At 49.8% G+C, this 14,576-nt stretch overlaps 1 protein-coding gene across 2 annotated transcripts in view; it reads right to left on the bottom strand.

Moving 5' to 3' along the window:
- Positions 1–14,576, bottom strand: part of LOC126522298 (uncharacterized) — a 140,876-nt gene that overhangs the window by 67,622 nt on the left and 58,678 nt on the right. The window contains exon 1 of one of the 2 annotated variants that reach the window (XM_050171022.3): positions 217–1,233. The exons of the other annotated variant lie outside the window; for it this stretch is intronic. Within the exon in view, the coding sequence (XP_050026979.1) occupies positions 217–234 (18 nt within the window). The 5' untranslated portion in view covers positions 235–1,233. Of the gene's footprint in view, positions 1–216; positions 1,234–14,576 lie in introns of those variants that run through there. 2 annotated transcript variants of the gene reach the window in all.

The following is a 14,576-nucleotide window of genomic DNA, read 5'->3' as shown; positions in this document are numbered from 1 at the left end:
GCAATCAGAGCCGGTGCTCGCTCTACAATCACCGATCACTAACCAATCATGATTAAACCAGTTAATCACATTAATTGCAAACGACCTTCTCGCCTTACATAAAATTATAAAACACGTACGAAGAGTTTGAACACGCGAGACAGGTCTAATTTGGAAACGCCTGGGCGAGGCGATCGGTCCTGCAGTGTCCAGCAAAAGTGCGCGCCGGATACTCACAGGCACTCGGCCGGCCATGACGAGGAGGGTTTTCGTCGACGCAGCCAGCGTGACGGTCTGCGGCGTGGAAATCCTCGCGAGGCCAAGAAATGCGCACACAGACGCCTTTCCCCTTTCCTCGAAGAACACACCAGACACCAATTCCAACGGCCGGGTCACAAACTCGAGGAAGCAGCCGCGGATAGGTGCGTCCGTCGGCGAATCCAACACACCGAAGCAGTTCTGCAGCTTCCAGCAGACGGCGGACGACGCATGACGAGTTCGGCGCGATTCTTTTATCCTCGGCTTCGGGAAGCTGCCCACTAACACGTCACATCAGCAACCGATTCTGAAAACTCGCGAGGGTCAGGTCGGAGCGACCGCGGCTCACGCAAGGGCTACGACGACTGTCAGGATCCGATGCACGTCGCCACGACGGAAACTGAAAAACCAGCGGTGCGAGCGAAGACCGTATTTCACACGCAATTCGAATATGCTGTGTCTTTCTCTGGTGGAATTCAAAAAATAACAGGCGGGTCTATTACAAAGCCACTTTAAACAGTACGTTCGTGCGAGATTCTGCAGAATAAACCATCAGCATACACTACGGATACTAAGAATAGCATTGCCGAGCACTGTGGCAGAGTGCGAGTACTTCTGCTAAGACTCGAGCAGACGGATACAACTACATCGAACGACGACGATCAATCAGTGTGACGTCAACGCGACGTTTGCAGCCATGCGTCAGTGAGACAGTCACACACCATCACACAGCGGGTCCCTCACAGCTCCGCGCGTTTCGTCGAGCATAATTCCCTCCTTCAGCAGCAAGAGGCAGGTTGTCCCTCGGCAAACGCACACAGCAGCTGGGTCGGCAAGTTCCTCGAAAGACAGGTGCGAGACGACCGGCTCGTAAACGTCGCCTCGGAAGGGTACCAAGAGCAGGATCACCGGACAAGTGTAGCAGAGCGCGGCGTCGAAAACAACGGCCGCCTTAACCGCACACAGCGGCGGACGATCTCTTCTCAGCTGGAGCTGCAGACGACCGGACCGACACACACGGGAGGAGCAGACGATATGCAGCGGCCGCAGCGCAAGAAGCACGGGCAGAAGGCAGCAGACAACATCCGGGAAACAACACACACGGCCTGTCACGATCCCACGGCGAGGAGGAGCTTGAGAGAGAGAGTTGAAGATGGCGAGAGGAGGTTCCTCGGCCGTCGGACAGGTCGGCCACCGAAGGAAGGCCTGGAAGGCTTCGGGACGTCGACGAAGGCGAGCAGCCAGCTCCGGTAGTAGCAGCCCGGCCGCGCAGGCGGTGAGAGAGAGGGGAGTGCGACCTTTCGCGCAAGCAAGCGAGCAGGTGTCCCAGTGCGCGGAAAAACGCGTGTTTGTCGCCTCCGCTCTGAGGACCGTGCCAGGCGGATGCCGCCGCGGTGTGCCCTTCCCCCTTTGGGCAACGAAGGAGTGCCCCTGGAGAGACGCTGCGTGCCAGCGAGCCGCCAGGTGACGGACTGCGGCAACCCCGACTCGCGGCGCGGGGCCGGCGAGGTCGGCCGACGCCAGCTGCCGGACTGGCGCGGATGCTCTGCGCACCGCGAAAACGTTTATCTCGATGTCCACTGCCCTCCCACCACCTCTCCGATCGGAGAGCGCGAAGCAACCACGACGACAAAGAAAACAAGCGTCTCTCCGCGCTCACCGCCGCGTGGCTGACGGTCTGGCTGGGTGACTGCCGATGCACGGCGAAACAGCGGACACGTCGCCGGGTTAAGGATGGGTCAGCTTCATCCAGGCACAACCGCGGGGGCATTTAAACACTCACAGGGGCGGTTTCGGATGGCACAGAAAAGCAAGCGAAAAGGCTCGCGAGCTCCGGTTCTGCAGCATCCCCCTCCCTCTTACGAACACACCCATCCCATTCTTTAAAACAGAAAGAAAGAAAGAAAATGTGAACGGAGCGAATGAGCAGTAATGCTGGGGATGACTGCCACAAAGAAGCCTGACGGACATCCGTCGGAGTTTGACAGACCCGGTCCTCAGTACCACGTTTCACACAACAGCACTCCTACGCACGCGGTTGAAGGTTCAATTCCAGACCGTAGCAACTGTATAATCGATATCGTTGTCGCGATGCCATAACTGGCCAAGGAAAAATTGCGGCAGAACCCATCTCACGATGACTGTCGATGGTAATGCGTTGGCATTCAATCAATATAGCGACACAACGTATTGCCACCGTCGAAACAAGGCAGTACGTATGACGCGTGTAACTTGCGTGTAATGTCAGGACTCCTCTTTCGCGCTTCCCTAAGAACACACGGCGCCATCTCAAGCCGCCACCGCGAAGCCTGCGCGTGGCCTCAGAAATGCACGGCATTTGTGAAACGCCTTCTCTCTCTCGCGTTTGCATGATGACGATGTCTTATTGACATCTTGACGGAGCAGCGCAATATGACGGACAGAAGGCAGGAACACACAGGACAGCTGTCCTGTGTCAGCGCTGTCATGTGTAGCTAGCTAGCTAGCTAGCTAGCTAGATAGATAGATAGATAGATAGATAGATAGATAGATAGATAGATAGATAGATAGATAGATAGATAGATAGATAGATATCCCCGTGAGTGAATGTGCGTGAATGGCTATGCGAACGCATTAAAACACGACACGCCCCACCTCCCAAGCAAGAAAAGGAGGAAATGGGGTACTGAGGTTACTCCTTTTGGGGAGCAACTGATCTGCCACAACCATTCCTCCCTTTACGGGGTAAGTGCGAGGGGATGAACTGTTACTCCCCATGCCGTTACTCCTCCGAGGACTAACAGTTGCTCCTTTCCGATGCTCCTGAAGGGAGTAACGGTCATTATTTCCCATGCTCCGCAAAGGTGGAATTAATAAAATTAGGCATTTGTGCCCTAATAAAAAAAGATTACTGAGCTGAAAAAAAAATGAAAAGAAGTGCCCGAAAGTAGGATTCGAAGTCACGTCCTCACGCTCCCAAGTCAGCTACTCTAACCACTGCACCACGGCAGATTGGTTGACGGGGAAGGAAATTGAGACAGGTTAAGCATCAGAACGCAGGTGTGGCAATGTAAAAGCGACTCGGCATATTGTGTATGCTCTGCGGGGAGAGTGTAACGTTGAGTGTACTTGCAACCATAAGCGAGAGCGAAAAGAAATCTGCCCGAGTATTCTTAGGGTGCTTTAAGCTGCGACACTAGGCGATGTAAACGTGTAGCGAGCTCAAACAGGGCACCTAAGACGACAGAGACGGACAATTGCTCTGTCGCTTAGTGTGACCCTTATGAGCTACACATCGCTTCAGTTAAGTTCGTAATCTCCTTGGAACGGAAGGAACTTAGGTACTATTCACCAGCAAAATCTGGCAGTCTATCAATGACTTGCGCGTTTAATGTGTATCGCTCACCTATGGTGTGCGCACGAAGGGCATGGCTCTTCACATTCCAACATTAAATTTCACGCAATTTTCTCACGAAGAGGCAAAGTGCTGCTTTGCATGTAGTTCAATAGACAGTGCACGAACTTCGAAATATTCACGATTTATAGACAATACAGTTTTTGCCGCGTCACTGCACGACACGGACGAAAACAGCGGAGCGCATGGGGAGTAACTGTTGCCGTTCGTCCTCCCGTTGCTCTCTTTCTGATCAGGGACTAAACACTTACTCTCGAAAATTTGCACACGGCCCGCACATCCATGCAGTTACTCCCTTGAGGGACGAAAGCGCCCTTTTTGGGACTAACTGCGCAGTTACTCCCGTTTTCCCCGGAATTCTTCTTAGAGTGTATATCTCTGTTGTGCAGGCCAATTTTGCCGCCGAAGAAGTGTCCTTCCGCGGATATTGCGTGAACGAGGTTACCTTTTGTTATCGAGCAAAGTAAGTGTTCTTCACCGTGGGTGGGCAGTTTCACCATTCCAGGAAACGGTGGGCCCTGGTCATCTGCCAGGCTCGGTTCACCAGTGCTACCTGGTCCTCGAAATCCGGGCTTGACAGCTGGGCCTCCCACTGCTCTTCGGCGGTTACGTGCTCTGGCTTGGTTATTTCTGCTTTTTCCACGCTCCCACACCATGTGGTGTAAGGTGCTGGGGACGTGGCAGAATTTGCAGAAGTACGGAAACCGGGTGCGTGCAATACCGTGAGGTAAGATACCGTGGGCGTAGTCTGCGGTCTTCTGAGTATTACTGCCTCCTCCCTATTTAACTTGGGGTGTGGCGTTGGGTACACCATTCGGTCTAGTCCGTAGTTTTGTAGCATGCTGATGTACTTCTTCATTAAACATACAAGAAATGCTAATCTTCGTGTGCTTGTGCCATTTTTCTTTTGTGCTTGAAAGTTCGTGCTGATAGGTTCAAATGAGAATTACAATCACTCTGGTGGTCCAATGTCAAGCAGGGAGCCGGCAGATGAAGTAGCACACTGTGGGATAGAAGTCACATAAACAGGAATAAAATGCCTTTACAGCCCGCCACCACCGACAAAGATAGCACGCCACATCATCCTACTATGTAACCCGTTCAACCACACAAACCGAGGATGACGAGGCCGCCTTTGGCAAAGATAGGTCCACATATAGAAACGTCGGCCGGTCTTTCTGGGGCCACTTTATCCCCGTCTATGTAACTTCTATCACCCTGGTCGGTAGCATAAGGGCGCGGCTTGCCTACCCACCAACACTGCCTATAAACTTTTCCAGGAACCACTTCCTTGTCGTCACCATGTAATGCATGCCCTCTATAGACAGTTGCGATCCCGCGTGAGCGGCTGTTGGACAGCACTACTCAGAGAGCGGCCGCGCGTCAGAGTCCCACGCCCAACCGTCCAGTGAGCTCCGGTGTTCTCTCGCCTGGACGGCATGCGGCCCGTAGCTTCGTGCCAGGCGTTCCAGAAGCAGGTTATGTGGACGCGGCAGGGATCATTGGTGCACGAACGACACTCACGCAGAGAGCGAGGAGGCGCACGCCGTGGTGTCTTCATCCGCAACGAGTGCGAGCCTAAAAGAAATGCGCGCCGACAACACGAGCATGCCGCGCCGGTGCTAACACGAGGAGAGGAACGAACAGACAGTTGCGGTGGACGCACGCAGGAACTCCTCTGCAAGCCGTGCAACGCAGTCGTGGGGGAAAAAAAAAAACGTGCCAAGAGCAAGTTGGTCGCCTACGTGTACGTAGGCGATCAACTTACAGCCGCCTATACGCAGGCACTGCAGTCGAATCCCGATCACGGCAGATCAGAATTTAGGGGCGGCACAAATTCTGAAAAAAAAAAAAAAAACAAGGCCTATATACATCAAAATACAACGTGTTCGCCTTTCGAGACGACTCGCGTTCAGGCGAAGACAGCCGGGGTGTGGAGTTGCAAGTCTTCCACAAGAGCCCTCGTAAATCAAGGATCTCCCAGACGACACTGAGAGGAAAAAAAGAATAACGATCAAGAAAGGCCATCACTAACTTCTTTAACCAACAGTATAGCCACGATAAAAACAAGATTGCTTTACCTTGAGCTTGGTGCTGCGACAGTTGTTGATAACAAGAATTTCCTATCATACGAATAAGAGATCCCGAAAAGTCCCTGTCACAGCCGTTATACTGTATATATCAGTTCTCCGCAATTGTAGTTCTTATGTGCATGGCTGCGAATGCCCGCGCTGTAATGTAGCACCGCAAGCGTACAACAGGGACACTTACGTCCAGCAAATACAGCGCACACGTATGCCGCCCCTGAGCGAAAGCCACAATTGCGTCTGCGTAAGGTATGTACCCACTAATCCCGGCGACGCGCCGTCTGCGGTGGCAGTCGAAGCGAGGAGATTGCGTCGGAGTGACTGCAACAGCCAGGCAACTAAAGGAAGCTGCTGTCCCGTCATCCACACCCGCAATGACTTCTCGATAATGAACGCGGCACATGCTTTGCAAGCCGCACGCATGTATACACACGGATGCCGACTCAACGCACCCACTCTGCGACCAGCAGGGAAGCTCGCCAACGTGAGAACTCCTTGAAAAACTCGGTGCCCTTAGGCTCTGTGAAGAAGAATGACCAGCGAAGCTCTGTATATATATGTGGGTCCCTTAATGCTTCGCCTCCGCCGCGGGTCGGCATGGCAGTGCATTATCTTCGGGATCGGCGCACGTAATGGGAGTTTCGTGTCTGCACAGGGACACGATACCGGGGGAAACTAGCCCTTAACAGCTTTGCTGTAATTCGCTGTAAAATTGGTTATGTCTTTGTGTTTCTTAATAAATAAATTAATTAATTAAATAATTACGACGACGAACCCGGGAGCACGAGTGCGTTCGCGCGGTAGCGCCGAGGGGCGCCAACGAGCCAGCTGTGGAAGACAACGATTAATAAAGGGAAATTCAGACATCCATCCGTTCATAGCAATCGCTACAAAGCAAACCCATGCGGGTTCCTCGAACGAAAAGCCTCGAAGTTGAAGAATTCGTCCTGGTCGTCAGGCTATAACTCCACCTTGCCAGTTTCCGCAGAACTATTCTGTCAAAGACGACGATTCTGGAGCCCATCCTGAGGATGATAGTTTTGTGTTAACACGCGGACACGATCCCGGGGGAAGCAGCCCTTAACAGCTTCGCTGTAGAAGATCCCGGCTACGGCTCTGGTCGGCGTCTCCGCCAGCAGCCGTGTCTCATCGTCGCTCGGAACGAAGCCAGGCGGCGACCTTTGACTCGCCCCATCTCGCCGGCAGAATCCGGGTTCTCGGGAATGGGCAACAGCAGACGACGTTCTCCGGATGCGCGCGCATGTCGTCGTCTCTGGCCTGTCCCACGGGAGAGCAGCAAATCGGGCGCCCTCTGCCGGTGCATTCTCTCTATACACCGCACTTATAGAAACATGCCGAATGCTGCAGTTCGCGAAGTATAATCATCACCGTGATTATATTTCTGTCCGCTGCAAGACAAGAGCCTTCCCCAGCGATCTCTATTTACCTGCCTTGACTTAGCCAACTCAGTGCTACTCGTATGCCTGGAAATTTCCTTCCTGATCTCCCCCCCCCCCCCCCCCCCATCACGCCACTTAATTACTTTCCGTCCTCGACTGTCTCGCTTCCCTTGGCACCCATGCTGTTACTCTAATGAGCGCCGCTGGTTACCTGCGCCTTGCACGTTACAGGACTTGCCCATCTGCACTTCTTAATATCAGTTATAGGACGTAATAACGGCTAAACAATTTTCGCACGCCTAAAACATTCCCCCCATCTCTCGTTGCGTGGTCCTCAGTATATTCTCAAGCTTCTTCGTTCTCCTCCAAGTTTCAGGTCCATAGAATAACTCAGAACGCAATGATTATGTACTTTTTTTAATCAAGGATATCGCCAAGCTTTTTTTTTTAATTCAGAAATACCCTAAAGGGCCTTCCGGGCATTTTTACATAGGCGGGGTTACAACAAACATACAAGGTTTACTATGAAACAGGTGAACAGTCATTAACAGCAACATCAATGAAACAGACAATAAATGACACTCCCGTACACAAAAAAATATTACAAGGTTGTAGACATAAGGATCCGTACACAAATGTTAATCGGTGCTAAGCGAACCATTCATCATATATGTATACAAATGCATCGTAGTTTATTACAGACACGACATCGTGGGCTGCACAATGCCTGACCGTATATGCCATTTTTATTCGCCTCAATATTTCCTTATCGAGATACGGGTCCGTTGAGTGAACTTGACCAAGAAAACCCTACACCCCTGCAAAGGTCCAACAGGCTGCAGCTACCAATCACGGGATATATGACTCACAAGCTGATCGTACCGCAGAGTGATGTGTGTGACTCGTCAATTATGTTGTCGACAAGGGTGTGCCAAACTGACGTGCATAATTACGGCCAGCATTGTTGCCGCAGCGTTGCAATATTTTCCACGAAACTGGCACCGCACAGATAAGAAAGCAGTGTACGCCAATGCTGCTGTTTTTTTGTGTGCGCCAACTTTCTTTAATGCGAAGCAGTCTTACTCCATATGCCAGCTACGTTGCGGTACCTCGCGGCCTAGCCCCGCTTCGGATCTAAGAAAATAAGCTGATCCAACTAACTGTCGGAATCAATGCTACGCAAACCGTTTTGCAGATTATCCGGCTATCGCATCGTTTGCGCAAGACGTTATCAAATGGCGCAACGTGTCCGGCGAAATCGCGAGTGACGCAAGCGTGTCTGCGTTTGACGTGCGTGTGGGTTGGACGATCTCGCGCAATAAACAGTGCAACATACCTGCAGTGACCCAAGTTGTCTGTTAACTTGGGTCGCTAGGTATGAGCTGGCTGCTAGCTGCGTAGACAATTTGGGTCACCGGGTCTACGTGCCACCGAGTATACGTGCCCGAACAGACAACTTCGGCACAGCGTACGCGATGTTGGTGCCTGCCCCCTCCTGGACGATCCACCGTAAGGGATTTGCCAAGGTGACACAAGACCTTAAGTGTATAATCACGTCGATAGCTCACGCGATTCGCAACAAACGACATCGCGCCGAGCGCGGCCGCTAAACGGATAGTGATTGCAACGACGTCGCAGCCGAGACACATCATCATCATCATCATCATCATCAGCCTGATTACGCCCACTGCAGGGCAAAGGCCTCTCCCATACTTCTCCAACTACCCCGGTCATGTACTAATTGTGGCCATGTTGACCCTACAAACTTCCTAATCTCATCTGCCCACCTAACTTTCTGTCGCCCCCTGCTACGCTTCCCTTCCCTCGGAATCCAGTCCGTAACCCTTAATGACCATCGGTTATCTTCCCTCCTCATTACATGTCCTGCCCATGCCCATTTCTTTTTCTTGATTTCAACTAAGATGTCATTAACGCGCGTTTGTTCCCTCACCCAATCTGCTCTTTTCTTATCCCTTAACGTTACACCTATCATTTTTCTTTCCATAGCTCGTTGCGTCGTCCTCAATTTAAGTAGAACCCTTTTCGTAAGCCTCCAGGTTTCTGCCCCGTACGTGAGTACTGGTAAGACACAGCTGTTATACACTTTTCTCTTGAGGGATAATGGCAACCTGCCGAGACACAATATAGGGATAAGCGAGTAGTTTCTATACAGAGCTTCAACTGGAGTGTGTTATTACGGCAAGATATACTGTGTCGTGATAAATCACTGCGCATTGTCTTTGGCAGCGAGACTGCCCCTTTCCGTATCTGCTGATGTGCTCACAAGGTATCGTGGTATGTGCTTCTTTTCGTTTTGTCGTATGTGTGTGCTTCGGAATTCAACAACTTCACAGCCACTGCGTACAACACTCGTATAAAACAGCCCACCTCCTCAAGAGGTTTCGACATTCCGCGCCATAACAAAAAAAAAAGGAAAGATGCGCGCGCCATGCAGTTTTATCACCGCTCTCCTTCTATCAGGAGGCGCCGCAGAAGTGGGTGCGTGTGTGTGTGTCCGCGCGCGCAATCACGATGTTTCTATTCCCGAGTGGACAGTGCTTCGAAACACCCGATTCTCCGACGAGCTGATCGAGAGTCGATAGGAAATCGAACTGCAGGCGGCAGTCGCTAGAGGACGTCAAGCATGGGACTCCCGAGGCTTCCGACACCGTCCCTTCCCAGCTACGAGCCCCGTCAGCCTCAACACAGTCGAGAGGCGAGTTGATTGAGTTAACAGGGACACTGCAAGGGCAACATCAAATCAGCTTAACATGAAAAAAAAAAATTACGGAAGAAGCCATCCGACGATGACTGCCAACGTTAATGCGATTATCATTGACGCAATGTAGGGGCCCACCGTACGGCCACCACCGAAACGCGTCGCGTATGAGCCGCGCGTATACAGCCCGGTTCCTCTCTTGCGCTTCCCTCTGGGTACGCTGCGCCATCTAGAGGCGCCGCCGCGAAGTCTGCGCGTGGCGCGTGGAGGAATGCACATCCAGAAAAGCTCTTGTGAATGCATAGTCCGCGGGTTCTGCTCCGCTCAGCACGGGATAAATATATCCTTTGTGTGTGTGTGTGTGTGTGTGTGTGTGTGTGTGTGTGTGTGTGTGTGTGTGTGTGTGTGTGTGTGTGTGTGTGTGTGTGTGTGTGTGTGTGTGTGTGTGTGTGTGTGTGTGCGTGCGTGCGTGCGTGCGTGCGTGCGTGCGTGCGTGCGTGCGTGCGTGCGTGCGTGCGTGCGTGCGTGTGTGCGTGTGTGCGTGCGTGTCATTGAAGGCGGCACATACCCAGTGGCAATACGACCCAAGTTGATGCGACGGTTGGTTTTGACCCGACTCCCTCAGCCCATTGATCCGATGATCTGCCCATTAGATCGAAGTTTATTGTGAGTTTCGACAATACGTGACTGTCATGGCGCCGGAGCACGGCTGGTCTAGTCAGGCTATGCACGCCTGACTAGACCAATGGCGCCACGAGCCATAGAGTTTCTCACTACATGACCTAGAGGGAAATCTGGCGCTGCTGCGCTGTGGTATGCATGGGAATGCCGGTATATTGTGGATTCGGATTGGCATCGTTCTCGACGAGACAGAACACCTTGAAGACGCGCTTGGCAAGTACCGTTCCGTCTGTCACAATGATTCATTTTCTACTAGAACAGCACGTGAAAAGCTGTTTTAGCTTTATTATTACGCGAAAACATGTTTTGTTTAACTATGAGAACTTGTTATTGTGTGTCCGACTACATGTTACGTAAAAAGTATCAGCGGGCCGCTAAAGTTGGAGGACAGACGACAAGGTTCGCGCTCGCTTTGAAACAGTTGGTCGTCCTGTTCTTGCTTTTCTTCGCTTGGTCATGCATCGTAGGTGAGTAAAGATGTAATATGCCGGAATGGAAACATTTTATGAAGGTTTTACTTTGAGAACGTGTTATTTGCGTAGCCATATCCACGTTCTAGACGAAACCTCTTACAACACCAGCCAATACGAGCCTCGCAGACACATATACCGTCATTCCCATGACGGCACGGTGCCCCCTTAAGAAACTCCCATAGACGGTGGCGCCAGATTACCCTCTAGGTGTTATAGTGAGAAACTCTATGCCACGAGCACAGCAGACAACCTTGCAAAAAAGAGAAAAGGAATATATATATATATATATATATATATATATATATATATATATATATATATATATTAAGGATAGAGTATTCTTGTAACAAAATTACAGCCAGACATTTTAGGCAAGAAAGGTGAAGCAAAATGAACACAAGAAGTCCCAAAATACATGAAATTGCACATAGTCAATCAGGAGGAAAAGCAATTTTAAAAAAGAAAGTTAGTTGTCGACAAAGTGCAGCTTCGATTTTTGTCTGAACACGGAAATAGTTGAACAATATTCCATAATACCAAATCAAGCATGCTCATCATTAAGTAATTGCCACTGTAATAGTTGATTGCCGTAGTTTGTTCTGGTTTTTATCTTAACCTCCAGCATGCAGACCTCTCTGCCTTTCTAACAAATTATATCTCTCTCTATCTTCACCTCTTATAGCCTGCGTTTCTTTATCTGAAGAGAAAAGCATTCGAATTTGCAGTTAGAAATACATGTATGCGAGGCAAGAACACTCAAAATTGCTCTCACACCTTTTGCTGCGACGGGTGAGATTTGTAGACTCGTTTAAAAAAAAGCGTACGCGCGCACTTGGTACAAAACAATGCCTTAATGTTCGCATGTTTTCGCACTGAACAAACTTAAACTTGGCAGGTTAGCCGTCTCACGTCTAGTGGCATTCTTTATAACAACCGGTATCGCAGAGACGGCGACTTCGATTTATGCACCCGAATGAATGCAGCCGTTCGAGTTTCTCTGGCTTCGCATGCTAAACTAAACAGGGCTCAGGCACTTACATTACGCTTACTACATACTGGTACGCATCCTTGCCCACGGAGACTGAACATGTTTTATCCGGAGACGTATACAGAGCCCTATTGCCAAGATTGTGGTGCTTTAGCCACGCTCGCACACATGCTTTCGTCTTGCGAAAGAATTGAAGACTCGGCGATCAAGGATGCGTCCAGGCGGGAGGCTGCACTTCGCAGCCCGGACCTGGATGAACAATTCCGGGCTGTCCAGCAGGCTCACGACGTGGCCGTGAGGCTTGGCCTTCCGGTCCCGACGTGGGAGCGGTCCGCTTAGTGGTTAATTATATCACTACTTGCAGGACCAAATAAAGTTTTCCATCCATCCATCATCCTCCTTTCGAGGCATATCACGCGCAAAGCGCTGTTTCACGAATCACAGATCGTGAAACGCCGACACGATTTTGCTGGATGACCAAACGCGACGTCAAAACCTGAAGCTTATTTCGCCTCAGCGTCCAGTGCGGATTTATGAGCTCAGATTCCGTATGTCTCGAATTCGCGACTACGCAGGCTATATAGAGGAGGCTAACAATGTTCTTAGCACTTAAGCTGCAACTACTAGTGGTATTGGAGCGCCTCTACAACGAAATGACCTGTGTAACGAAGGGATGATTCTGTCCAGGTTCTACTGTGAGGTTTACGACGATAAGACCAAACTGTATAACGAATGATTTCGGATCACGCAAGAACTTCGTTATAAAGGAGCTCGACTGTACAGGGAAAAACAAAATGCTCTTTTGGTTACTTTTGAATTCTAAAAATGCCTTTTCCGATAGCTTTTGTTTATTTAGACTGCTGACATTCAAAATAATGGCCTGATGAAACTAGTCAAAAGTATGTTCATACTTCTAGAGGTTATGAACAACACGCATACACTTTTTTCTTTGCATTCGGAATAGTGTTTCCATGCTAAAGCTTTAGAATTAAGTGACGCCCCAAACAAGTAGGCAATAGTGGAGTCTAGAATGAATAGTGGATAAACACAGCTGAGCTTAAGTTTTCAAGGTAATAGCGTGCGATACTAATCCAGCATACAGATTAATTGTGCTATGTTACGTTTCATACAACTTACGTGATCCGTCCACTGCAGATTTTCATGGAAGAGTACACCCAAGAACTAGTACTCGAAAACCCTTTCAAGTGGCTTCAATTGAAACATTAAAGAAGATGCAAGCTTAATTGGCTTGTTAATAGTTGCAATAAGAAACAATATACTTCGTTTCCTTAGAGGGACGGACAACCGCTCGAATATTAATCGAGATAACACCATTGATAGAGAGATTGTCTAACGTATTGGCTACAACGAGCCCTGTTTTTCTCATTAAACGTGAATTTACATTTTAAGTTCTTCACTAAATCTCGCGTAAAATGACCTTTGGCACCCCACGCGGCAAAAACGTGAAGATGCATAAGCGTTCTATCACGTGACCTTCTATCAGTGCACGCGGCTCCCGATCTTTTTATTAGTATTGAAATGCAGTACACTTTTTTCTGTTATAAGTCTGTTTTTTTTCTAACTTACGGTGTACAGATAGACCTTAGCTTGTAGTGGGTAGAAAAGTATATCGACAAAATAATGACAACGGGGGCCGGCCAGGCATGACGTAGACGTGTACTTGGGGGAAAACGCGGTACCTATATATATATAAGAAAGGTCTGTGCAACAACGCAAACTTATTGTATACAAGCTTCTTTAGATTCAAAAGCGGCTGAAAAGTTCCGAATGTAGGTGGTCAACCACAGTTGCACTCACTCCTGTGAAGGCAGAACGATGGGCGTCTTTCGCAATTTGCGAGGCGGGCTATCGACGTCGCTCTTACGTCTCAGCGTTGCTGGAGGAGGGAACCCTTTCTTTTTCAGAGGCTGCTGAGATCCAAAAATTCTGCTTACAATATATCCACGCGCTTTGGGAAGTAACCGCTGCAGGTGTAAACACTACCGAGTGTGAGCTTTGCATTGCGCCATAGAAAACTAGGTCGTTAAAAATCGGTTGTCAGTCCCTTTAACTTTCAGCTGGGTTCAGCTGATAAGACGACAACCACACTGGATAGGCCATGGACTACCCATTGACCCAAGTTTGCGTGAAATAGTGTGGATAGGGAGAAGCAGACAAACCCACAGACAATCAAACATACCGCTAACTAACTGGGTGGAGTTCACAAAGAATGCTAATCGTATTTAAACTGTTTTTCTAAGAAGCTATTTCCGTTCGTTGGACCCGAAAAGATTGATCGCTACACTGTAGCAAACGAGGGCAGAGTGATATTTGCGCTTTTATAAATTTCCAGCTGAAACAACAGGGGTCGGTGTGCGTGCCAGTGTTCCGTCAGATATTTCAAAGTAGACGCTCGTAGAATTAAATTAAATTGTCGAGCGTAACGTCCCAGAAGCTGCGCAATGGGCTGTACAGGACAGCGTACGTAGCGGTGCGTGGAACAACCACACGAGCGCGCAAAGCTGGAGGGTACACACGGGTGCGATTCACGCATGCAGCCTCACAGGGCGGCTGCCAAGGCTGGCAATGGAACTCGC

Source organism: Dermacentor andersoni, chromosome 6 (assembly GCF_023375885.2).
Source record: "Dermacentor andersoni chromosome 6, qqDerAnde1_hic_scaffold, whole genome shotgun sequence".
Classification (NCBI taxonomy): domain Eukaryota; kingdom Metazoa; phylum Arthropoda; class Arachnida; order Ixodida; family Ixodidae; genus Dermacentor; species Dermacentor andersoni.
This window is presented reverse-complemented; position numbering and strand designations above follow the sequence as displayed.